The sequence below is a fragment of the Juglans regia genome, chromosome 8 (genome assembly GCF_001411555.2).
Source record: "Juglans regia cultivar Chandler chromosome 8, Walnut 2.0, whole genome shotgun sequence".
NCBI lineage: Eukaryota > Viridiplantae > Streptophyta > Magnoliopsida > Fagales > Juglandaceae > Juglans > Juglans regia.
This window is the reverse complement of record NC_049908.1, coordinates 1118528-1145547: the sequence shown is the minus strand read 5'-3', so window position 1 is coordinate 1145547 and position 27020 is coordinate 1118528. Positions and strand designations below refer to the sequence as shown.

Sequence of the window (27020 nt, the reverse complement as noted above, 5' to 3'; positions counted from 1 at the left end):
TGATTTATCACCTCCTTCCACTATTTTCACACCAGACTTCCTCAAATCACACTCATCTATCTTATCCTAATCACTATCTCCAAATTCCATCACTGATCCAATCTTTTCAACAAAATTTGAAACATTGTTATCCTCGCTAGTACCATAACTGCCACCTCCTTTCGCAGCCTGTGACAGTTCTTTCATCAACACCGACGATGACCACCGTGATCATAACTCCCTACAGATCCTTCTTCATCCTGAGAAGCTTGTTTGCCTATCTCTTGCCCCCCATACAATCAAAACTTGACGCATGAGAGGGCTTCCTTCTATAACCAGTCTTAGCACGAAGCCATGCACCAAACTGCATGACTAACTCTCCCTCCTTTCCCATAGTCAAACTCCATTTTTTACAACTCGAAGCTACATGTAACAGACATCCGCACTTGAAGCATAACTTTGGCAAGTTCTCGTACTGAAAGTGCACCCATACTTTCCGCCCAAAGGAATTAGTGAAACGCCCCCGAGCAATAGGTTTCTGTAAGGGTATCTCAATCTGAACCCTTAAGTATTTGCCCCATCCTACTCAATCCTCCGTCGTATCTACATCAATGACTTTGCCAATAAAAGCTCTGATTAACAGCCCATACTCTCTCGTCATCTTACCAAATGGTAGATTATGAATCTAAACCCAAAAGACTTCGGATTCAACCACATTCTGTGAAGGTTGCATAACAACATCGAATGGTCATAATGCAAACAACGCATTGTCAAAAAGCCACGACCTTCCCTTTAGAATTCTATCTTTGTCTGCATGGGTGGTAAAAGTCAATACAAACGTATTCTGTGCCACTTCCTAAAACTTTGTCTTCTTATTAATCCTCCATATTTTCCTCATTGCATTTGCCACAATCTCTTCCCTTACTGCACGATCCAAACAAACTTGCCCGATTAGGCTCCTCCGACCTTTAAGCCTAACATCCACATCATCCCCTAAAGGGGACTCTAGTACAACATCTTCCTCCGCAAATAGACAAAGATGTTTCCATCTTTGTTCAAGCTCTTCCATTGGACCACTCACTGAAACCTCACTCACAAATGAACTCAACACTCCTCCTCCGAAATTGCCTGGGACCCAGAGAGAAGATTGGTATTCATATACAAGATCATTAGTAATAGAAAATTGAATACAAAGAGCAAATATACAAAATCTTATAAACTAGTGAATTATAATTTTCTACAAGCATAATACAATGAGAAATATTGTTTTCAATTATAAATTTTATCAATTTTTATTATAATATTTTAGATATTAAAATTAAATAAATGCACATTTATTTATTGAAATATACACTAATATACAGTGCATTACGCATATTTGAGATTGCGGTAGAAAATATAACTTATAGGTTTGAGACTTATAACTTATAGCTTAAATAATAAATTATACTATTAAAAACTTATTCGCTGTTGGATAATCATATATTTAAAGCGCTTTCAAATATGTTATATTTGTTTTGAAAATAAATGAAAAAATGCTTTCTAATGTATAAATGATGATCATTTGATTTTTTAAAGATTATGATCCTATATTTAAAAGTTTAAAAATTGTAATTATCTGAAAGTTGTATAAATATTTTCGCTTATTGACAATCTTTTCAAAATTTGAATTACATTCGGATTATTCAGAAAAACATGTTTGAGGAAAAAATTAAAGCATACTTTTTAACTTATTTAAAATTAAAAATATTTTAATATATAACATCCAAACAATTTAATTTTTTATTCAAATATTTTTAAGACTATTTAAACAATTTTTAAAACTCTTAACTCAACATACGTTATGATATAAAAATATAAGATAAAAAAAAGGAAAAAAAATTATCCGATTCAATTTGGGCATACGGGCATGCACGGCCATTGCTGAAATTGCCTCACCGTCGGAAATTTCCAAATCCATAGGACGGGCGCTCTGAGTGCTTGACTCGACCCGATCAAGTGTAGCCAATCATTGACTTCCGACTCGTCTTTGAAATAGGTCGTTCAGTTTCGCCGGCGAAGAAAACCTCCATTTCACGAAGAAAGAGATACGCTTGGCAGAGGTAGAGATGTCTTTGAAGGCTTCGAGTTCGTCGAATAATCTGATACTGCCAGTTGCGGATCCTCCACGCGACGAAGAGAGAGGCAAACTCCTCAAAGGCGATGAGAAGCTCTTCCAAGGGTCTGCCATGACCAAAAGAGGAGCCTATGCTGCAATCTCTTACATGTCTTGCGCAGGTATATCTCTCCAATAGATTTGAAAAAGCTTCCAGTTTCAGTATTGTTTCGCTTTTTATCCTATCTAATTTGCCTCAGAATCTTAATAATCAGTGAATTTGGAAGAATTTAAATTTCAATCGTGTTCTGAATCCATTTTACTTCTTTTTCTCGTCACGGTATGTTGCAACTTAGTTTGTTTATTAAGGTTTAACCTTATGAAGCAGGTAATAAAATTGGCTGCGAAATTCCGTGAGAATTGAGTTTCCAAATGTCTTACTGTAATCCATGATGGGATGCTGAATTTGATACTTATTTTATCCTGCTAATTGCTGGTTTTCTATAAATAGCTGTAGTATCCATGTCTTCTCACGAATTCGCAAGCCTATAGGCTATAGCTTAACCAAAATCACATTAGCTAAGGTAGGTGCGATTGTTCAATTGGCATACTGCCATTGAGACATAAAGTCAAGCTTATTTGTTTGTAGCTGGGCTTGTGCGACAGGTGTTCTGGAGATCATTGCCTCATTTCTCAAAGCGTTTTCAGACACATCTAGTGCTACACTTAGATTTTAACTTGTGTCTCATTTACTCTGCAGTGCTCTTGATATTGTTCAACAAAGCAGCTCTTTCATCCTATAGCTTCCCAAGTGCAAATGTCATCACACTTTTTCAGGTATTTATTGCAAGTTATAATGAATGAATGAAATAGTGCTTTTGAAGTTCTGAAGTTGCCAAAGTCTTGTATTCCATTTTCCCATTAGATCTTTTATGGATTGTAATGGACTCAATACTAAGGCCTCGTTTGGATATTGAGATGAGATGAAAAATCTGTGAATAGTAGTGAAATGATTTTGAGTTAAGATGTTTTATGGGATTTTGGAAAATGAGAGAGAAAAAGTTGAATACAAATGTTACAAAGTTAAAATATTGTTAGAATATAATTTTTTAATATAATTTTTGTATTGAGATTTGAAAAAGTTGAATTGTTTTTGTGTTTTGTTTAGAAGTTTGGGAAAGTTGTAATGATTAGGTCATGATTAAATGAAAAAGTTGAAGAATTGAAATTGAAAAGTGTTTGTGTTCGAGTGATGTTTGGATATTGAGATGAGATGCATAAATAAAGTATGATGCCATAAAAAATTTTCATGTTTTTGTCCTTGTCTCTGTCATCCTTGATTGATCCCCGCTGATCAATTTATTGGCTTTAATAAATTGCAAGGCTTGGCTTTAATAAGACCTTTGTAATTCATTATCATTGGCGATTTTTTTACAAAATATATTTCTGTGTCTATTTATTTGTAATATACTCCTCTGTTTCTCTCTCTCTCAGAAAAGAAAGTACATGCTTTATGTTGCTGTTCTGCCAAATTTACTAGTTAGGCTTTGAAGTTTGACTGCCAACAGAATAATTGTTTGAAGATTTATGTGCATATTTTTAATTTTGTTTCTACTGCAGATGATATGTTCATGTTGTTTTCTCTATGCAATGAGACGCTTGAAGGTAATTTCTTTCACAGTAGGTGAATCTTTGACCGTGTCTGACAATGCAACAACATTTGTACCATTGAAGACGTTAAGGCACACCTTTCCTCTTTCAGGAGCCTACTTGCTTTACATGGTAGGTATATTTCATTATGCTGAAAACCTTCTTTTGGTGTTTGAATGTTAAGTACATTATTTGTTAGTTATTTATAATGTCTATTATTCCTCTATATCTCTTTGAAAGCTGGCCACTATGGAGTCTGTCCGTGGAGTAAATGTTCCCATGTACACTACCCTCAGGCGAACTACTGTGGTATTTACAATGGTTGTGGAATATATTCTGGCAGGGCAGAAGTACACATCTTCTATAGTTGGAAGGTAAATGGCTTTTTATACAGCAATTTTAAACTTTTGCCCTCAAACAGTTCAATGCATAAGGTACTCGATTATCAAGGGTAGCCCTGTGCATATTCTGTTAACATAATTGATTAAAGATCAGGTACAATGCTAGTAAGAATTCAAAGATGATTACATGAAAGGCTTATGATTGCTATTTTTTGAATTAAGCAAGATGTGCTTTTAAGAAATGAGAAGCCTGGTTCCACACATAATTAAACAATTTTCCCTCTCTAGATGACAGTATAAAGTAGAATCTTGCTCACTATATTAGTAAGACGATGTGTGTGTGTGTGTGGATATTCAGCTTCATTATTGTAAATTTATTCCTTGTTAATCAGTCAGGCAGTTAACATAAGCGAGAAAAGTCTTATGCAAAAGGTTATTGTTGTTGTTGGTAAAATCTTACCATTTGTAGTAAAAGATTAAGGAGATGTTTGGATTCGCAGGACATTTCAGCTCATCTCAACTCATCTCACTACTATTCATTACTATTCAGCAACTTTAACTCACAAATCTCACTACTATTCACAACTCATCTCATTACTATTCACAATCCATCTCAACTCATCTCAAGTCATCTTCGAATCCAAACGTCTCCTAAGTGTATGCCATGTCGCTTGTGCAGACAAACCCATATTGCACACCCTCTAACCCCTTTAGCTTCATTATTTATAAAACCTTGTGTTACTACAGATAGTCATGAGACATTTTACTTGAATGCCCAAGTTTCTAATTCCCTCATTTAACTGAAAAAACTTAAGAATGTTATCAGTGTTGGATTGATCGTTCTTGGTGCATTTATTGCGGGAGCTCGGGACCTCTCTTTTGATGGCTATGGCTATGCTGTTGTTTTCTTATCCAACATCACCACAGCAATATATCTGGCAACCATAGCTCGTGTTGGTAGTACCATAACCTTTGAGAATCTTTGAATGGCATTTTCTCTTTGCCTGCTTTACATCTTTTTTAGATATTCACTGTTTTTTTGTTCTCAGGGAAATCCAGTGGTCTGAATAGCTTTGGCCTTATGTGGTGCAATGGTAAGCTAATGGTTCCTAACCTGAATTTGTCATTTGAATCTCATAGTTTTCCTGCAAATAAAGTGATGCATTTATTTTAGTCTATCTATGACACAGAACAATAATGCTCTTCTATTACAGGAATAATATGTGGACCAGTTCTGCTGTTTTGGACATTTGTTCGGGGTGACTTGGAGATGACAATTAATTTCCCTTACTTGCTCTCACCTGGTTTTTTGGTACTATTTGCTCGTTGGTGAAATCTCAGATAATATATATAGATAGATATGTGAATATATATGTTTATATATATATATTTCATGGTTGGAAGTCATCTTGAATCTCCATGCATGTTCTTTGTTGCAGTCAGGAGGGCAGCTTTGTCCAATATTTTCCTGTATATACACCAATATATCTTGATTTTCATCCTTGAACAGCATACCTCTTGTCTATTTTCCTTTTTTGGTTATTGTTGTTTAAATTTCTTTCAAACTGTCCTGTTTTGAGTGTGCATATTGTTTTTTTTATTTTTATAAGTGTGCATATTGTTCTTGAAGCTGTATACAAGGTTAGGGCAAAATCTTCCATCAGAATGTTATTCATTTTTTGGCTCATCGATTTTATTCCAATACATAATTCATTCGCTGTATATTTTATTGAACTTGGAATAAATCTCCTGTGCTGAATTTATTTTGAGAAAATATACAATCTCTGTGTGTATGTGTGGCACACGTGCATGAAACCGTGCAGCTATGTGTTTGCACATGCTTGCTTGTGCATTGGTTTTGTAAACAATGACCTGTAGTATTGTGGGTGTGCTTAGATATCCCACGGGATCTTCTCATTGTCTTAATCAATCAAAGGTTTGAGTCTATTAATGATGAGTCTTTAAGTTTAGTGTCCTACTTTGTTGTGGAATTATTGTATTCAGTGTTCACGCCGATGTTTTCTAGAACCTTGACGCATAATGTTTTCATGTCGTTATTGTTGTCCTACTCATGTCGTTACTTATTTGGATGGTTTCTACAACCTTGACGCATAATGTTTTCATTTTATTTGTGCAGGCCGTGTTACTTTGTTCATGTATATTGGCTTTCTTCTTGAACTACAGTATATTTCTGAACACGACTCTCAATTCAGCACTGACACAGACGATTTGTGGAAATTTGAAGGTTTGTTTTGTCAACTTTTCCTTGCATCTTGCATGTACTTGCACACGGTTTTGTGGCTTGAGATATGACAGTGTTGTGTGGTACCTACAGCAGTGCATTAGTACATTTCTTGTCTATTCGAACTGGCCAAGCCATTAATGTAGGGTTCAACCAGTTAGAACAAATATCATAAGAACTGGGTGACATGATTGTAATGTATATGATTATTCAAGTTTCCATCACGTACAAGTGTTATACTTCTGTTCATAAATATTATGCTGAAATTTGATATTTATTGGGTTCTCACAGGATCTTTTTACCATTGGGTTTGGCTGGATACTTTTTGGCGGGCTTCCATTTGATTTTGTGAGTACAAAATGCTCTAGCTCAGAGGGCATATTTACTGTGTGTGTGTGTGTGTTTATATTCCCTTCTTTTTTCCCATTATTGCTATTCTAATGGAACCTGAAGTCCGACGTGTTATGTTTTCAGCTGAATGTTATTGGGCAACTTCTCGGTTTTATTGGCTCTGGTCTGTATGCTTACTACAAGCTCGTGGGGAAATAATTTCTCAAGCCGTTTCATGGCTGACCTTTTCATTGGAGATAGTGAGTTTTTGCCATATTGTTTTCTCCTCCAATCCTGGTTTAATTGGGAAGTGAGATACACTGGTACTACGACGACGAAGAGAGATTTCTGCAGATCCAACTTTTTTCAAAGGGATCAAAATCTGTGTATTCAGAATGAGTTTATTTATAGATGGGTGGGTTTAGAAAATAAAAATGGCATCTAGGCACTCTCAAAGCCATGCCAATGTAATGTGTCTGAGTATACGCTTTGTAGTATGATGATTCTTTATTGGTCCCTCTTATTGGGTGTGCTGTTTTATCACAGCAAACATTGAATAGGTACAAAATGTAGGAGAAATAGGTGGTCAGAGATTCCCTAGTTTATTTTCACAGATGAGTTGAAATTAAAATTAAAAATTAAATAAAATATTATTAAAATATATATTTTTAATATTATTTTTGTTTTAAAATTTGAAGAGGTTGAATTGTTTATTTTATTTTGTGTTGTAGTCTGAATAAAAAAAAAAATAGCATCTGAATACAAAAAAATGTAGCAAATGGACTTTATTAGATCATACTTGAAGTGATTTCGATTTTACCAACTATAGCGATCTTGCTGCAACTCTTGTGCTTTCATTTCTCAAACCATCGACAATATTCATATGCGTCTTGAAAAATTCTTTAAAATTGAGAAGGTTTCTTCCTGTTTGTGATAAAAGTAGTATTAATTTTCATATTAAATTTATTATCTTCAATCACATCATATCATTGACGTCTCGATGAGAGATAGAGATCCCTATTCGACAGTTGACGCGAGACAGTTATACCCTTCAAAGCCATATAGTATATATCAACATCAACTGTCACTCCCGCCAAAAAAAAAAACCCCGCAAATTAGAAAAGCCTCTCTCTCTCTCTCTCTCTCTGTTTTTTTTCTTTTCTTCTGCCTATTTCTTGGAAACTATGGGGTTGTTTCGACTGGGAGTGGGGATGGTTGATAGTATTCCGATAATTCACGAGGACGATCTTGCCCCTAGTGTTTCGGTGGAGAGGCGTCGGCGCTCTCTCGCTTTGTGCATCTCTTCCTTGTTGATCGTCGATGGGCTTTGTCGCAAGGGTTCTCTCTATAGGAAGCTTCCTATGGAGCCCCTCAAGCTCTCTGTGCTCAAATTGGACGGCTCTTGCTTCGGTAATCTCTCTGGTTTGTTTCTGTAATTGTTTTTTTTTTTAAATTATCTTCTCCTATGCGGTTGTTTGGTTGCAGAGAAAATGTTAGTAGTCTAGTTGGTTGCTGAGAAAGTTGATTATGTGCTTTGTGTCGTTTTGGTGTCTAGAGTTGGAATAAACTCGCCACTAGTTTAATATTAGGTTCCTATATTCTGGCAAAATATCCTCTGATTCAGGATTTCAATTTCATTTCTTCTCCTACTATTTTGTTCTCAGCATTAGACTTTAACGATAATTTTCGCTGGACTTGACGTTTAAAGTCCCTAACATATTCCAATTTTCCCCTCTATTCACCGCCCCCCTCTATATATATGTGTGTGTGTGTTTTATATAGGGGGTAGATGAACCAATTCATTTGCTTGATTTTGCAGATATTGAAGTTGAAAAGACAGCCACTGTTGCTGAACTCAAGCAGGCTGTGGAGGCAGTCTTCGGTCAGAAGGGACCGTGCAAAATTTCATGGTATATTCATCTATTATTTTTTATAAATTTTGCAAATACAGTGATCAAGATTTTCCTTTCCAGGCCAGTATTTTTGTTGTGAATTTCAAATTTTGTTTCTCTGTGCCTCTGGAAAATCTTCAAAGAGGTAGCACATATAAGATGTTAAATATAGTTCAGTCAACCAAACACTTCTCTATTGCCAGAAGTCATATAATGTTTATAAGTCAAGATAGTAAAATTCAATTTCGTTTCATTTCCTACATTTTTATCGGTTGTCAAACAGAGCACATGGGGATAATTTTTATGTATTCCTAACATTGAATTACTTATTGAATCTGGTTCATGTAGGTCACATCTATGGGGACATTTCTGCTTGTGCTATAATGGTCAAAAGCTAGTCACACAAACTGACTCTATCAGAAATTACGGCATCAAGGATGGTGATCAGGTTTGTGGCAGGTTTCTTCCGGTTTATTATTAGAAGATATTCGTCATAGGGTTGACAATTTAGATGTTGATGAAACTCTTAAGACTGTTTTTTTTTTCTAATCAGGTGATGAAGCACTAAAACTGTAAAAAGATCATTTATATGGGAATCAATTGGGTAACTGATTGAAGTTTTCTTCTTCTGTTAAGTTTTTCCAAGTTGGGCGATATGCTGGGGAAAAATTAGAACATAATTCATCAATTTGTTTTCTCAACGTCTTCACACTGAGAAATATTGAAGCAGTTGCTACCGTATGTTACTTACTAACATAAGCTGTGAAATCATATAGGTATTGCTTCAATTGGACGTCAAATGATTGTCTAACACATGATACTTACATAATTATCAAAACTGTATTGAACATCAACCTAAAAAAAAGTCAGTTTTGAGTACCATTGGTTTGACCTTTCTGGTACCGATTTATATATATAGTGAATATTTCTTACATAGTTCTTCTAGTAAAAGTACATGAAAGAATAATTATTAAGCATAGAATAGATGGTATATCTCACCAGTGGAGCTCTTATAGTTCGGTGGTATTGCCTTCTATATCTAAACTTGGAATTCCAGTTCACTTTTTCAGTCTGGTTCTGTTAACCGTACGCGTAAACTGCCAAAATTGACAATCACCTTAAAGACAGCAACTCAGCTATTATTCCATGGCTGAATCATTTGTTCTCTCGTTACTTTTCTTATTTTATCATCGGGAACTTGCATCTTTGTGATGATAAATTTAATAAATGTTTAAAAGTTGAAGTTTACTGCTGTCAACTCCTTTCTTAAAGTTTATCATTATTGTTCTGATATGTATAGCTTAAGTTTGTTCGGCATATTGCAATCGGCTACAACCTGAGAAAGAGGCGAGCAAAGAAACGGGTTGTTGGCTCTAAGCAAAAGTTGTAAGGCTCTATCCATGGCCTTGACTCTTTTATTAAATTTCTCTTATAATTGTCTATATATAAAACAGAACTTGCATCCACTGCACTAGTCCACACAAATCAGGAATGACATTGTCACTGGTAAATGTGGCACCAGTACAGGCCATCTTTCCTGTGGCTCAAATTACACAGGTCTCAAGTGTAGCACTAGGAAACTCAGATTATTTATTTGTATGCTGCATTAAGGTCGAGCAATACGATAGAACAATTTAGCTTTAGGATTTTCCTCGAATATGTGAAGCATAGAGCTTCATGAGATTGATATTTCAGCGGACTGTGTAGGTTGGGACAAGGTGGTCCAATGGTTGATTACATTTAGTACTGTTGTAAGTAAAAGATCTCATATGGAGTAGTACGAGGATCAAGAGTCGATACTTGCCTGTGTCATTTTGCCCGCATTATATAAAGAGCGCGCTTGTTACTTGGATCATCCTTGCGAATTTAAGGATCTAAGGCTGTTCCTCTGTCAGGGGAGTCACTGTAGAGCTTATGAACTGTGGGATTTGGTGCTGACTCTGTCCTGGTGGGAACTGCTGCCAATTGCAGTTATTGACATCGTATAGGAATTATTTTCAAAGGCCTCGATCTTTTGTTGTCCATTTCTTTTAAAAAATAAAAAACTACTGCTGATCCAGGCTCAGAAAAATTTCCTTCCCCTTTCACCTGTCTGCTAGTCATGTGGTTGTCTTAACTGGGAATAAAGAGTTCTTCAGATAGCAAAGATAAAGAGATCAAAAGAGATTTGCTATCTCTCTAAGCTAAGAAACCCCACGTGATATCCAAAAAAATAAACATGTACTAGTGCTGGCCAAGTAAAATTTTAATCAGGAGGTTAGGTATCCTTATAGGCTAATATGAAGAAAATTAAAAATGTACTGTGCTTTCAAACCTTTTGTGCCCACAAGCAAATCTGGTTCTTCATTCACTTTTGTTGAACTTGTAGATGGTGTAATTGGAAATTTTCAGGTCAGCAATGCAAGCAAATAGCTGTGACGAGGGGGAAACGAGGGATGAGAAAGATAGTGATTGCGGTGATATCGAGAAGGGGGAGGTCCTGCGTTACAATAAAAAGGATCGGCGTTTGATTCAATACCGCAAGTCCAGGATGGCTGGCCTACTGGGAGGGTGGTACTTAAACGCAAGGCTATCAACTATTAGGAGGAGGAAGATTGTGGGCTTGGCTTGTCCTGCAGGAATTGCCACTGGTTTGGTGGGTGGTTTTAGAAAGATTATATGGCTTTGCAGAAGAAAACCCTCTTCTGGGAGGATACATGGGGAAAGGATTGATGCTTCTGCTTGAATTGGTTAGGCAGGATCCATTTCTTCAAATTCCTTTGCGCTATACTGTTAAATTCTTAACACGTTCAAAAGTGTGTTCTTAGTAAAAATATTGAGCCGATCCGATGTATGTCAGTTAATTTTTCTTCATGGGGGATAATCTTCCAATGCTCAGAGTCAGGACACCAATCAAAAGTTTTAATAGGTAGGTAGTTCACAGGGGGGAAATTACCGTATGCCATCATGTGGTTTGCTGAATAACATCGTGATCACTTGGTTCACTTTTTAAATGTATACTTGTGAGAGTCCTTGAAATTGTTCACCCTCCGAGGATGGCTGCGATGTAGCCACAAACCGTCCTGACCATCCCGTGGATGGTGCGCAACCATCCATGCGAGGAAAGGCCTCCCATCCCCCTTGACGGAGACGGGCCGAAACACTGGAAGCGTGTTCCCGTCTCCGTCGGTGACAACAATCATCACACGAGAGGGGGAACTCACTCCCTCCTTTTTTTCTTCTAATATTTTTCAAAATTGTTTTAGTTTTATCTAATTAGATTTTAAATATGATTGTTCTAAATTATTTTTATGCTGATGTGCATCATGAAATAGCATTTTGGACTGCGTGTTTATATGATTGAGATTATAAACTTGGTAGATTTCTATCCTGATTATCAGTTTTATCATTCAGACAAAACCCCCACGTAAACTAACACAACAATTTGTTCTTAAAGTTATTTTGTCTTTTTATATCCGATGGTCTAAACGTGATGATGAGGTGAAACAAAATAGGGATAATTACGTAATAAACCGTAAGCGTTTGATCTTGGATTCACGTTTAATTATATAATAAAGTTCCTATTGCATCAATCCCTATTCTAAAACCAATGAAGGCGTTCACTCTTTTGCTTCCTCATCTTTTTGGATGAATTGAATAAAGGACAATGTTAGGGTACCTATCAAATACGTCTATTAAATATGCATATTAGTGTAAATGAGTTCTTTTTTTTTAATATTTTTTAAACATCTTTAATCATTAAGAAAAAAAAAATTCATTAATAGTAACTTCCTTAATCATTAAAAAAATAAAAATAAAAATATATAAATAGACATATTTGATGGACATATTTGATAATGATTCTATTATTTTCCTTTAATAAATTGTTTCGATGGGGCCTTATAGGTTTTTGTATTGTACACGACGATTATGGTAAATTACCTTTTTTGAGTACTTTCTTTGGTTATATCGACCGGACTAAATTATATAAAATACAGGACTCGGTTCTCAATTATGATAATCCCCAACCTTACAATAGAGCTGTTATTGCCTTCCCGACTTATTACTACTAATCCAATTCATTTTTATTAGATATTATATTTTTAAAAAATCGGTTGTACAAAATATAACATTTTATGCCTGTTATCTTTCGCTTTAATGGAGATGAACGTTAAACTCAAGATCCTCAGCCTAATTAGCTACCTTTTTCACATATCTTTAAAAGGGCGAATATTCTAATCATGTAATTTTCGTAATGTGTTTCAACCAAAATAAAAGAAAAGGAAAGAATAAAATGAAAAGGGCACTCAAGTACACGTGTAATTTTGTCTTGGATATATATATATATATATATATAATAAGTAAAATAATAATTAATTTATTTATTTTAAGGATTAATTTATTTATTTTAAGGTGATTTTGACTGTTAATTCATGCAAAGATACTAAAATCTAAAAATGGATAGAGATAAATATGAAAATTAAGTCTCATAATATATATTTATTATTCTTAATAAAAGTAAATCTTTACAAATATTATTAAATATTTAAAAATTTCACGCTCTTTTGTACGTTTATGATTTTATCTGTTTTTTAATTTTAGATTCTAAAAAATTGTAATAAAAATTTCAAAGAGATCCGGTCGGCCTGCGACTGCAGTTTGAAAGTCGTAGTAATGCCATCCGGATCAATTAACGAGGGGCCCACCTTAGGAGACACCGACTCAAGGGCAAATGTATGTTGCTTTCAGTTTCTCAGGCTCCATTCATCGGATTGATTTCTCTAAGGGACACGTGTGTTCCTTTCAGTTTTTCAGTCCCTTGCTTGCAGTGAATGTATGTGTTGTGTATGCGTCTCTGTTTCTTCCTTCGCCAAACTTTCTAAATCCCTCTCCCAAACTCCCTCCCTCCCTCCCTCCTCCTCTGGGATTCCAATCCCAAAACTTAAATCCTTCTTTCAACTCTCTCTCTCTCTCTCTCTGTGTTGACTTGGACTCTTAATTCGTCGGCACTTTAGTCTTTGTAAGTTTCTTCTTTCTCTTGCCCCTTAAACTTTGCTTTGTAGCTTAGGAAACGATTGTTTTGTTTTTAGTGACTTCCTTAGAATACTTAAGAAATGAAGGAGATGAAGAAGTTTTGTGAATTTATGAATTCGTGTTGTTTCAATTTCTTTGTGTGATTATGAACTGGGTATGAATTGACTCCAAGTTTTTTCGTTAATAAGTTCCTAGAAAGGTAGATGAAAATTTTATACGGTTAACTTTTAGAATCTGCACTTTTCCTTCTTTATCATATAATTTTTGCTTTGATATTTGTACTGTAATTACTAATTGGGTATGTCCTGTGCTTGTTGATTTTTGTGTCTGCCATCATATTGAGACTGTTCGATAATCAAATTCTTGTTGCTCTATATCAGATTGAGTGAATGGCTAAACAAATTGTTCCCTCCCAACCTGGTGCTTCTTTTGATTTCGAACTTCTTGAAGATGATCCCGACCGCCCTAACGTGGTGGCCTCATCAAGCCGGACAAACCCATGGATTGAACCTGCGAAACTGAAACTTCGACACAGAATTGGGAGGGGTCCTTTTGGGGATGTTTGGTTAGCAACTCATCATCAGTCAACCGAAGACTATGACGAATTTCATGAAGTGGCTGTCAAGATGTTACATCCAATCAAAGAGGATCGCACGAGGGCTGTGCTGGATAAGTTTGATGGTTTCTTTTTCAAATGTTTAGGGGTTGGAGGCGTTTGTTGGCTGCATGGGATTTCGATTATAAGTGGAAAGGTTGAGTTTTTCGTAGTTGTATCTGGATTTGATGCATCGTAGGGAGATTATGTTGTCTGACTTTTCGAGGTTGGTAGAGAATGATGTTTTCTATATATTACAGATATGCATCATAATGAAATTCTACGAGGGATCAGTTGGTGACAAAATGGCTCGCCTTCGAGAGGGGAAGCTTTTGTTGACTGATGTTTTGAGGTGGGTTTTATCGTGTTTCTATCACTGCATAAAATAGCGAAGGATTGAGGTTACAATTTTGATTTTATGCTACTCGTTGCAGGTATGGTATTGATTTGGCTCAGGGAGTTCTTGAACTGCACTCAAAAGGGATTTTGGTGCTTAACCTTAAACCTTCTAATGTGCTTCTTAATGAAAATGAAGAAGCGATTCTTGGTGATTTTGGCATTCCTTATCTATTGCTTGGTATTACATTGCCAAGCTCAGATATGGCTCGCAGGCTTGGCACACCAAACTATATGGCTCCGGAACAATGGCAACCAGAAGTAAGAGGTCCAATATCCTTGGAGACTGATTCATGGGGATTTGGTTGCTGCATTGTTGAGATGCTAACTGGTGTTCAGCCTTGGCGCGGGAGATCTGTGGATGATATTTATCATTCAGTTGTCAGCAAGCACGAAAAGCCATATATCCCTGGTGGCCTTCCTCCTTTACTGGAGCATGTTCTTATTGGTTGCTTTGAGTATGACTTGAGGAATCGTCCTTTGATGACAGACATATTGCACGTGTTTACAAGGTATCTCTCCTTTTAAATTTATATGTTCCCTTCCTGTCTACAGAGTAACAGATATAAACATATGTCCTCATATATGAGGTTTCCTTTAGGTTAGCTGCCGAAAATAGCGGTCATGTTGCATTTGGTCTTGCCCATTGGTTGTGATATATGACCTGCACTAAATCAAGAGCATCTTTTATCCTGTCTGTGGCTCTGTGCTATATTTGATTTAGTTTAAAACTTTATGATTTTTTTTTCTAGGTGTAGATGAGTTGGTTATTCAGGACTTCTGGGTTCAAATTTATTAATCTTCAGTGAAAATTTGCATTGTTAAAGCCATAGTCCTCGGGCGAAATAGAACCTCCTCCCCAATTGGAGTGGATTGTTGGATCACAGGCACAATCTCATACAGGCACATGAAACATACTTTTTTGGTGAAATAGTCTTTGATTATTAGATATGTTGCATAAAAAATTCCTTTTGAAGCAGCTTTCCCCAATAAATGATCAAATTATTAGTTTGGTGTGGAAGCAAATTACTTTGTGCAAACCTCTGAGATGTAAAAAGAACATGGCTGTATCTACATGGAGTTATAGGGAGCCAAGGTACTTAATTAGTGCATAGCATGATTCAAAGTTCTTCCAATAGTGTTATACATTATGCATACTCTTCATGTCAAATGCTACTTTTTAACTTAGAAACACATTATATTTTCCTTAATTTTCTTGTGGACTTGCATCGAAGCTTAATGGTTAGTGACTGTGTTGTCCACATTGGAGCTAGCAAGCTTGCATTTTGACTTGCTGACCTGCCAGCGTGTAAGGCTTATCAATCTGCCAGTAGGACTATTGAGAAGCAAAGTGATACATTTGTTGAAAGATGCTATTTATGAAAAGATTAGACTTGTTATTCTAATAAATGCACCAGGAAAATATTCCTGTTAGTATAGTAAATCTTTCAGCTTTTCATTCTTTCCCATTGAGATAAGGCAGTAATTTGATTGGGACAAATGCAAGATCTGTTGTTTGTACTGGAACTTCTTTGTTGTTGATGATCACAAAATTTGCAGCTTGAAGAATGCCCTCGACAATGATGGTGGCTGGACGGGCCTTGGGAGTAGGTCAATCATGGAAAAATCAAGTAATACCGGTTACACAGAGTGGTTCCTTGCCAAGGATCATCTGCAAGTGGGCGACATGGTGCGTTCCAGAAAGCCTCCGAACTCATCCAAACCTGAAAACATGGATGTCCCAGAAGGGACAGTAGTGGGTTTGGAACGTGACACAGATAGAGATGGTTTTGTTTTGGTTAGGGTCCATGGCATCCATGACCCGTTAAGGGTTCATGTCTCAACTTTGGAGCGGGTAATGTTAGGCTTGGCAGCTGGGGATTGGGTACGCTTGAAAGAAGAAGACAAGAAGCACTCACCAGTGGGTATAATTCATTGCATCAATCGAGATGGTAGCGTGGCAGTTGGGTTTATAGGGATGGAAACTCTTTGGAAGGGAAGCTCTACAGAGTTCCAGATGGCAGAATTTTATTGTGTGGGTCAGTTTGTTAGACTGAGAGCCAATATTCTGAGCCCTCGATTTGAATGGCCTCACAAAAGGAGTGGGACTTGGGCTACAGGGAGAATTTGGTGGATCCTACCGAACGGGTGCCTTGTAGTCAAGTTTCCCGGAATGTTGACTTTTGGAGATGAAGGGACCACCTTCTTGGCTGATCCAGCTGAAGTAGAAATTGTTACATTTGATGCTTGCCCGGGGATAGTAAAGAAATATCATCACCTTGAGGATTTTCACTGGGCAGTGAGACCACTTCTGATTACATTGGGCCTATTTACAGCCATGAAGTTGGGCATCTTTGTTGGAAAGAAACTGGGGAGGTCAAATGCGAAGAAGCAACAGGCCAGTGCAATTCAAACTGACAGCCAACATATGGATGGTCAAAATGCTGGAAACTCTGGGTGGATCCCTCCAAAAGTGGCGAATATGCTTTTCTGAGGTGGTGTCTGCCCTGCTCGGTATCTGTTGTGCTTAAATTATCTGCCAAAAGCTGGTTACGTTTGCCAAAGAGTTCATTCAGATTGGCATGGCTAGTCGTAACTGTCATTTGGCTAATGGCTAGTGAAGGGCATTTGGCGTTCTGCTAAAAAGTGCAATAGGAAATAATATTTCTGCCAAATGCCTATATATCCTACAACACAAACATGTCTGCCTGTTCATAATTGTAAAGATTCACTTGTGCTAGTCTTGAGTAATTTTCCGTGATTATTGTTAATGTTGGCTGGTTTAGCTTGTGAATGTGCTCATTTTGTGACTCTGGGAAACCTGGTCCCTTAAACACAGGACCAGTTATGAATAGAGTGGCAATTTGCAGCTTTGTGGACTCATTATTTCCTTTTTGGGTACTTCCAACGAAGTTGGAACAGCGGTGTGGGCTTGAGAGGAAACCCGAGACCGCTCCCGAGAGAGAGAGAGAGAGAGAGAGGACTTGTGGGGCAGAGAATGGGACTGGAGGGAAAAAGACCTGAAGGAAAGGCCGACATTGGCGAGGGCGACAAAGTTTAGTTTCAAAAGAGACTAATAAGATATTTTATAATAATATTAAAATTTAATGTTTAATTAAAAAATGGAAATATTCGCTTAAAACTTGCCCAATCCTTCGAGAGGAATAATGAATATTTAGCCATTAAAAATCTTTCATTATTTATATTCTTTACCTTTTAACCAAAAAAAAATAGGGGACTTTAGTTTATATTTTAAGTTTCAGCGTTATATATCTATTTATACTTAAAAGCTGTTATAAATGTAAACAATAATAAACAGTGACATGAGCAGCAATGAATAGATACGTGTTTTACGATTTTCTTCTTCTATCTTACGTCCCTCTCTGCATCTGCGATTCTGCATCCCTCTCCTTACAGTAAAATCACTACAAAAATATCACAAAATCACCGCACAAATCACCAAATTAACATATAAGTTTCCATACAAATCACAAATCAAGGTCATCGACTAGAGGAAATGAGGAAGTGGAGGGGTCATCAACAAAAGATGAGGCTGCTGTTGGTGGTGCGGTGCCGTAGGGGTGGCTAACGGTGACGCTACGAGGAGAAACCCGTGCATGTAAAGGAAGAGAGAGGGCTACGGGCTTTGGCTTGTTGCAGCGGGAGAGAGAGAGAGAGGGGCCTGTGGGGACAAGCTCGATGGGCTGGTGGTGGTGGTGTGGTGCCGTAAGGGTGGCTAACAGCAGCGCTACGGGGAGAAACCCATGCGTGTAGAGGAAGAGAGAGGGTTACGAGGGGAGAGAGAGAGGTATGTGGGGACGAGATCGGTGTGAGGAAGGTCGCCGGTGATTGAGTTTGGTGGTGGCGCGGTAGTGGCGGTCGGTTGCGCTGCACAGAGCCGAGGAGAAGAGATCGAAAGGGAGAGGGGCGTGCGGCTGGAGGGAGCGAGGAGAGAGAGGAAAGAGGGAAAAATGAAAGAAAAAGTTAGGGTTTGATCTTGAATCTCCATAATTGATCCAACAGTTGAGGTTAAAACATTAAAAATAAAATAACTTAAAATAGATAATTAAAATATAAATTCAATTTTAATTTATAAAATACTAAAATTTTTAATCATTAAATAAATAATAGAGTTTTGTTAAATATTTTTAAAAGAGTAAAATCATATAAATAATTAGAATTTTTAATATAATTTAAATCTCATAATATTTTTAATTAACTAAAATCATTTAAATAAAATGATTTTCTACCATTATAATATTTTTGGAGTTTCCAAAATAGAAGAGACTTATTTTAATGATGAAAAAATGTGAGAACAATATAGAAATAAAAGACTGTATTTTTTTAGTGCTTCATAGGTCATTGAGTAGTATGGTTGAATTCTACAATTCATATATTTTGCTAAGAAAACTATTACTAGAATATCTAAAATCTTTTAATTTTCATATTACTGTAACATTTTGTTATCATTATGATGTTTGTTAAAATTTATTTTTCTGCTCTTGTGCATTAAATTATTGACTAATTAATTTTATTTAAAAAAATATATTATTTTTACATTTTGTAAATATTAATCACTAGGAAAACGTGCATTACACTCACTCCACAACTAGTATACATGTGTGTGTATATATATATATATATATGAGTTTTGCTACTTATCACCACACTTTTTTTTTTAATGTTTTTAGTTTTATTCTTCTTAAATTAATTGAATTCTTCTGCTCATCATCCATATCACATATTTAGTAAGAGAAAAAAAAAATATGTTATGTGGTGAATGAGAATGATGAATATAATTTATATATATATATATATATATATATATTTTAACAAAGGTTTCAGCAGTATATCGAGCCTCGTTAAAAAAGTGGTTGGTCTTTCATTAATCATCAATACTACCAACAACACTTTTTGTTCTTCCTTTGCGTCAACGATCCTTACCTGTTCTCGTTGAGTCTCTTGTAGCCCAAAACCATCCCCATAGAAAGAGTTCAAACCATAGCGGATTTTGAATTCCTTCATATTAGCCCAAGAATGGCAATCCAAACTGATCAGGACAGACATCACATTATAGCTCAAAAGGAGGAAATTTTTTTTAAACTTTAGCAAAGATATTTATTCAATTCACTCGAAAACTATGTCAGTATATTTCATGTGGTCGTATGGTATGTATAATGATTTTGAAAAATAATAAGATTTATTATTAAAAAATTAATTTTAATAATCATATTTTTTATTTTTTAAAATATTACACAATTTTATGCACTCACACACGTGACTACACCTATAATTTTTTTGGAAAATGCTAGATGTCCCGCTGGAGGTTCCCGCTGGGCTCTAATGTTTTTTTATATGTGTTTTTTTTAGTTTTTTTTATATAAATATTTTTAATATTTTTAAAAAATAAAATAAAAATTATAATATTATTAAAAAATAATTTCTTAATCATGAAGTAGAATAAAAAATAATATTTATTTTACTTCGTAATTAAGGAAATATTTTTTAATGATTTTTTTGTACTTTCTGATTAAGAAAGTATTTTTTAATGATATTTTAAATTTATTTTATTTTTTAAAAATATTTAAAAGTGTAAAAAAAATCTATATAAAAAATAAATTAAAAAAATACATAGAAAAGTACATGCTAAATCTAGCGGAAGCTCCAGCAGGGGTTGTAGTATGACCATTTTAAATATTTTTTTAAAAAAAAATCATAATATTATTAAAAAATATAATATTTTTTATAATTTTTTATTTTATTTTGTGATTAAGAAAGTATTTTTTAATATTTTTTTTTTTACTTTTTGATTAAAAAAATATTTTCTTAATAATGTTTTAAATTTATTTTATTTTTTAAAAATATTGTAAAATATTAAAAAATTTATATAAAAAATTACTTAAATAAAAAATATATAAAATAATACTACACTTTCAACGGAGCCCTAGCGGGGCCGTAGCATCACCCATTTTTTTTGAATAAGTCTATATAGAATCCACTGTTCACGCAGCAACCATTGCACGCATTACGTGTCTTTCTTTTTGTTTCAAAACGTGCGTTTTGAAGATCAAATAACCTACAATTTGAGAAAAAAACTCATTTGAATTCCCGCGTCTGCTATTTCGGTGTCTTCTACCCTCAGAGCCCGCTCTTCTCTTCAGCTTCCTCTCCCATTCAAAATCTGTAACCTTGGGTTTCGACTCTTCAGCAGTAGCATGGGTTTCATCTCTACTCTTTGGTATCTTCTACCTTTAAAGCTCATCCTTGCCCTTCCTCTGCTCTGGGTCCCGCTTCACCGTCGCCCATCCCTCTGTGCCCAGCGTCGCTGCCCAGCTCCTCCCTCTCTCTCTCTTTGTTTTTCTCGTGCATTTATTTTTGTTATGAATCTGCGCTTGTATTGTGTTGTGGAGTGGTAGATCTCCACTTCGTTTGTTCTTCTTTATCTCGTTTTTATCGACAACCATGATTGTTAATGATTTGTGTAGTTATATTTTCAAGCATTTTGATCTGCAAGCTCTCTCTCTCTCTTTCTCTCTCTCTCTGTTTTTTTTTTCGTTTCTTCCTGGGCATTTTGGTAAGCTTGTAGGCTTTGTTTTGTGGTCTGAGGGAAATTCCATTTGGTGAAAAAGCGGAGGGAGAGATGAAACCATTGCATATGTTTGTTTAACAATGTGCTGTATATAATACGATTTCTTATATTAAACCATTCCCTTTTGTTGTGAAGGTGGAGCCCGCTCCCTTGCTGTGTTTGATAATGATATAGGAAGTGGTGGCAATGGTGGTGATTTTGGACTCCATGACTTCTGGTGTATTGCTACCAGTAAGAGTAAGCGTAACATGCACGTTGATAATGGTGAAAGCATCAGCTCTTCTTCAAGTTTTGACATGCAGACATGGATTACTAAAAATGTTGGGGACCAAAAAATTATCGTTTGCATAGCATGAAATGTCCCTCCCCTAAATGAGTTTGTTGTGAAATGTTCATATTGTGTGTGTGCAGTGAGAGGCAATCATTGCGAATTTTTTAATCATCCAGCTGTAATGATACTTCTCAAGTGATGACCTTTGTAATGACCTTTGTAAATTAACCGTTGTAATGAAAAATTGTGTAATGAAAACAGCTTAGCAATTGGTTTGGATTGAATAACGATGTAATGAAAAGTTGTGTAAATTAACCTTTCTTGATCGTTCATAACCAGAGATTAATAGTACTGCTGTTGTACACTGATATCTGGATATACAAATCTAAGCTTACTTTTCATTTATCTCACAAATATTACAACAAATGATACACAAAGTAAACAAATAGAGTACTGTGTATATTACAGGTCTCATTTCCCTTTTATTTCCAGCTTACAATCACTTACAATCAGTGCATGCTTAGCAACCACATACCAAAATTAAAGTTATACAAGAACTAAATATATAGCAAATGAAAATATATCATGTTCATGTCTTCGCTTCCAATCTTGTCAAAATCCTCCATCTGAAAGAAGTGCCACAAAGCCATTCAAAATACTTGGTGGAATGTTTACCAAAGTTCAAACTCAGATCTGAAAAATAGCATAAACAAATTTATCAAATATTGAATTAACATCCTGCACATATTTAACATCCTTATAGTCATCCAAGCCTACAACGAAAAAAATAAATGCCGCCTTAAATAGAAGACCATGTTCTACCAAGAAATAAGCATTGAAATTCAACGACCTATATTGTAATAGATAAGATGAACAAAGCAATTAGTGTATAGACTATAAGCCATATATATATTACTTCTAATTCATTTCGAAATTTAGTCCCTTTTCCAATAGATTGTTAAAAATTTATGGAGAAAATATGACTTTTCATAATTAACTGGCCAAGCTATGGAGAGCAGCTTCTTCCCTAACCAGCTGCTGACTTTTTTCAGCTATAAGAAATAAAAGCAAGGTAAACTTTCTATACCTCTACTGGAACAAGATGCATAGAATAGGACAACCAAGTGAAGATATATAAACATACACAATTAAAAATCATAGAAGCAATTAATTATCAAAAAGATAATCACAGAAGCAATTCAAAGATAAGATCAAACACCATTAAAACACTACAAGAGACAACCATTAAAACCATTTTGCAATCTTGCCAAATTCCCTCATCTCATTCACATGAAATAAACTTATACAAAGATCAGTGCATGCTTAGTCTCCAACGTGTACAAATTAAAGTTGTACAAGAACGAAATACATAGCAAATGAAAATCTTTGTCTTGTCTTCCCTTCCAATATTGTCAAAATACATAATGCATGTTAGGTAAAAGGGAAAAGGGATGTGAGGAACATAATGCATTTTTTAGACCTTTGCTTGGATTGACAAGAACACCATCATTACACCAATATGTACATAACTAACATCCTTAATCGCTTTAGAAAAAATTCCCATGATTAAATACTGCAAAGTACTCCAAAAAATTACTAAAGATCAGTAAATTTTTTAGATTCAAAATAAAAAGGAAAGAAAACATACCTTTGCATGTTAGCTAGTGATCAAAGCCTTGGCATAGCTCCATAGCCTCTCCAAGAGATACAAAAATGAAACACAATGGTTAAGTGCTGCATGCTATATGTCATTCTGCCTAAACTTTGAAAACAGAAAGTGCAAAATAGAGTTGGTGTTTTAATCCCTTCCAATAGATTGTTACAAGAGAAAAAATGACTTCAATGTATTTTGAAAAAAAAAATTTAAATAAACGATTTTAGGATGTTAGAAACCATCTCCTCTATCGTTGAGTTTTATGAAGAATTTTTGTCAAGATTCTTAGCATGTTGACGATTGTTCCGTACATAGAGTATGAGGCTGTTAAGTACTAGAGGAATGAGATATTACTGGAGTTAGTGTTTTAAGGCTTAGATTTATCATTGAGATAAATTAAAACAAGAAATCGTATTATATACAGCACATTGCTAAACAAACATATGCAATAGTTTCATCTCCCCTCCGCTTTTTCACCAAATGGAATTTTCCTCAGACCACAAAACAAAGCCTACAAGCCAACCAAAATGCCCAAGAAGAAACGAAAAAAAAAAACAGAGAGAGAGAGCTTGCAGATCAAAATGCCCGAAAATATAACAACACAAATCATTAACAGTCATGGCTGTCGATAAAAACAAGATAAAGAAGAACAAACGAAGTGGAGATCTACCACTCCACAACACAACACAAGCGCAGATCCATAAAAAAATAAAATAAATGCACGAGAAAAACAAATAGAGAGAGAAAGAGAGAGAGAGGGAGGGAGGGGCGACGGTGAAGTGGTACCCAGAGCAGAGGATGGGCGACGGCGACGCGGCGGCGGCACCCAGAGCAGAGGAGGGACGACTACGAGCTTTGAAAGTAGAAGACACCGAACAGTAGAGATGAAACCCAGGCCACTGCTGAAGAGATGAAACCCAAGGCTACAGATTTTGAATGGGAGAGGAAGCTGAAGAGAAGAGGACGCTCTGAAGGTAGAAGACACTGAAATGATAGAAGCGGGAATTCAAATGGGTTTTTTTCTCAAAATGTCGGTCATCTGATCTTCAAAACGCACGTTTTGAGACAACAAAAAAAAAAAATACACGTAATGCGTGCAATAGCTGCTGCGTGAACAGTAGATTCTACGTAGACTTACTCATTTTTTTTTACAGGACATGACTGTAGACAAGTTTCATTAATGTGATGTATGATTAGCGCTACGTACGTACGCGTGGCAGAAGGAAGATCTGTGAAGCAAATTATTCGATCTTGACCCCAATAACGCTACGTGTATTGGAGAAAATTGCCTTCATCATCATCAAGAACTTGTACGAGAAAAGTTGGGGAAGGGTCCGGCTGTTAAGTCTGGAATAGCAGCCCTCCAATTACAGCCCAACACGTAAGTGATTTATTATAAAATTTTTATATCTACAGACACCCGATCATTTTCATTACACATTCCTCATTACACCTTGTATTCATTTGCCCTTTCTATTTTCCTGAGGAACCTGATGGGCTCAACATCCCGCACGGTACTTGACTCAAACGGTGGCAGACCTCGACCCAGATGGTGGCGAAGCTCGACCTAGATGATGGTGGTGACTCATACGAACAGCTCGACCCAGATAGTGTATTTCTCATCTTTATCTTTCGGTAATCACTCTCTCCATCTCTTTAAAATGTCTAGGTTATATTTGTTCTTTCTTTCCCGTTGTTTTTTTATGAGTTATCATATGATTTCTCTTCTGAATCTTGTTTCTATAGCTTTGCTTTGCTGGATATTTGGAAGCCCTAATTAATTGTGAACCCATAACTGAAATCGCCGAGGAAATTGCTTTGGCGTCGGAATTAGATAGTGGTGGTGGAACCTTGGTCGGTGTCCGACAATGGTGCTCAAATCTTGGTTGGTGGGCGGCGGGCTTGATAGCGCAGCAAGAGACGGGCTGGAAATGGACGAAGAATGTGAGTTGGAAAATGCAAACCGATTTTGTGAAGATAATAGTTTGTGATTCTATGTGGGGAGGTCTAAAGAATTTATTGTATTTTATCTACGTATCAATGTCTTATTAGAGGACTGTTATTCCAAGCTAAACAGCCGGACCGCTTCGCGCAGCGTTTCTCATCTTGTAATTTACGCTGATCCGGGATTTGCGTGCGTGAGCTGCATGGCTCTTTATGATCGAGGAAGAGTTATTAAATAAATTAAAAGGATTATTTATTAACATTTAAGGAAGAGTTGGCCTGTTGCCTAATTACGTACAATCCACGTGATCTCTGCTCCAAAAAAATGCAATAAATAAAATAAAAAGCCTATCTAGCTCGCTCACGTCAGTACAAACTGTGCCAAACATACGCCAATGGGGGCAGATCTAGCATGTGATCTCACGGTTATTCCATTCAAACCTGAATGAGTAGGAACATCAACACGTTTTTTTCCATCTTTTCTCTTGGCTTCTTCTTTTATTTATTATTATTATTTTTTTCCATCTTTTCTAGTACTGTTGATTTCTCCTTCAAACGACAAAACCATCTTCAAGACAGCCCGTGAGTTGAGAAACACTTTCAAACAAGAACGGTTCGTATATATACATCCCTCGTCTTTGAGGGTTTTTTATTCTTTAACGGCTTGGATTATTGCCTAGCTTATGGCAACTTACAACTAATAAGATAAATCATGTTTTAATCACATAAAAGATATATTGTAAAAGTAAATTTACATATTAATATGGTTTGATGAGGTAAATTAGATTGTTAATTTACAAAACTAATTAATCACATTAAAATTATTTTTATTATAAAATAGATCTAATCTATGATCATATAAAATCATGTTCTGATGAGTTTATAAATTTATTTTTATAGCTCATGTGGTGCGCACTTCTTAACTGATAATTTGACGTACGAGCATATCAATTTACTGATTAATAATTCATTTGTTAAAATCCCACGTCCAGATCAACTGATCTGCCCTAGTTCCAGGTACTATGTATTATATATACATGATGATTGAGGTTCGGCTTACTGAAATTTTAGGAATTAACTAGCAAAAATCGCAACTAATTTAATTATTTTTTAACAATAAATAAATATCATGCATGAAAACAAACAAATTACTAACAACATTACAAACAAAAAGACGTACGCAAATTAACTATCATGAAAAAATTAAAGATACGAATTTCTGATAAACACTGATTATAATTCAGGCAAAGCAAGCTTGCTGACCTGCCTGGTTATTTGAACAAATCACATCAGTCCCACACGAAACAAATGGAAATTAAGAGTGAAAATTAACAAACCAAAGCAGTACTACGTACGTACTCTGTCAAGCCACAAACCCCAGCCATGCATATTATATATATATGAGCGAAACAACTAGAAGCAATACCTTAAAATTAAGCTAACTTGCCATATATAGAGCTAGCTAGCTTTGCCCTCGTTAATGCATGCATGCATGCATTCCCTATTCACATACGAAGCCAGGAGGAACTGACTTTTGGCAAGCACTAACAAGCAAACTAAGCGTTAGGGGCACGTTCAAGTTAATTCCAAGCACATTGGCCTTGATGGCAGTGCAAAGACATAGAGCAGCTTCTAGATCGGCCAATCCCGCAAGCAACGCGCAACACTTGCTCGAAATAGGGGATCCAATCTGAAGGTTAACAAGTCCGAGAAGGTCGACGCAAGCTCCAAGCTTCAACGTGTCCTTGGGGCATGTTGCTGGAGGAGGAGGCGAAGGAATTGGCTTTGGCATGCATGTGCCACAAGCGCTAGAGAATGTGGCGTACTGGAAAAGGAGAGAGATGACCAGAATGGTTGCGGAGAGCTTTTTGGAAGCAGCCATTGCAGGAGCTCTAACTAGCCAGACAGATCAGTACTAGCTACTACTGAATTCAAGGGCTTTGGATGCCTTTCTTTGGAGTGGAGGGAGAATCTTTTTTAAAGGAAATTGTGAGGCGTATGTTTGGAGTTTGATTGAGTGGAAGACAGA

The 27020-nt window shown here is 35.9% G+C and overlaps 4 protein-coding genes and 1 long non-coding RNA gene across 7 annotated transcripts; 4 read left to right on the top strand and 1 right to left on the bottom strand.

Moving 5' to 3' along the window:
• Positions 1–1860: 1860 nt before the first annotated feature.
• Positions 1861–7247, top strand: LOC108985152 (UDP-N-acetylglucosamine transporter UGNT1-like). Its single transcript, XM_018957339.2, has 10 exons — positions 1861–2256; positions 2835–2911; positions 3695–3856; positions 3965–4098; positions 4892–5022; positions 5115–5159; positions 5280–5377; positions 6203–6310; positions 6599–6655; positions 6782–7247. Exons 1-10 carry the CDS (start codon positions 2088–2090, stop codon positions 6854–6856), a joined length of 1056 nt encoding a protein of 351 aa, XP_018812884.1. The 5' UTR covers positions 1861–2087; the 3' UTR covers positions 6857–7247.
• A 574-nt stretch (positions 7248–7821) lies between these two features.
• Positions 7822–11636, top strand: LOC108985154 (U11/U12 small nuclear ribonucleoprotein 25 kDa protein-like). The gene is made up of 5 exons (XM_018957340.2): positions 7822–8047; positions 8457–8547; positions 8878–8977; positions 9830–9915; positions 10921–11636. The coding sequence occupies exons 1-5, from the start codon at positions 7822–7824 to the stop codon at positions 11252–11254; spliced, it is 837 nt and encodes a 278-aa protein (XP_018812885.2). The 3' UTR covers positions 11255–11636.
• Positions 11637–13229: 1593 nt separating this feature from the next.
• On the top strand, positions 13230–17412 carry LOC108985149 (E3 ubiquitin-protein ligase KEG-like). Of its 3 annotated transcripts, none has more exons than XM_018957334.2 (5): positions 13230–13528; positions 13923–14294; positions 14398–14489; positions 14572–15045; positions 16094–17412. In XM_018957334.2, the coding sequence occupies exons 2-5, from the start codon at positions 13932–13934 to the stop codon at positions 17025–17027; spliced, it is 1863 nt and encodes a 620-aa protein (XP_018812879.1). In that variant the 5' UTR covers positions 13230–13528; positions 13923–13931; the 3' UTR covers positions 17028–17412. The 3 variants fall into 3 exon arrangements, with proteins under 3 accessions (XP_018812879.1, XP_018812880.1, XP_018812881.1); XM_018957335.2 differs by lacking the exon at positions 13230–13528 and adding an exon at positions 13591–13741; XM_018957336.2 differs by lacking the exon at positions 13230–13528 and adding an exon at positions 13625–13696.
• Positions 17413–24485: 7073 nt separating this feature from the next.
• Positions 24486–25078, top strand: LOC118349291. Its single transcript, XR_004802266.1, has 2 exons — positions 24486–24682; positions 24794–25078. It is a non-coding gene; the product is annotated as an uncharacterized LOC118349291 (long non-coding RNA).
• A 1094-nt stretch (positions 25079–26172) lies between these two features.
• On the bottom strand, positions 26173–27020 carry LOC109002793 (14 kDa proline-rich protein DC2.15-like). The gene has a single exon (XM_018980688.2). The coding sequence runs from the start codon at positions 26871–26873 to the stop codon at positions 26493–26495; it is 381 nt and encodes a 126-aa protein (XP_018836233.2). The 5' UTR covers positions 26874–27020; the 3' UTR covers positions 26173–26492.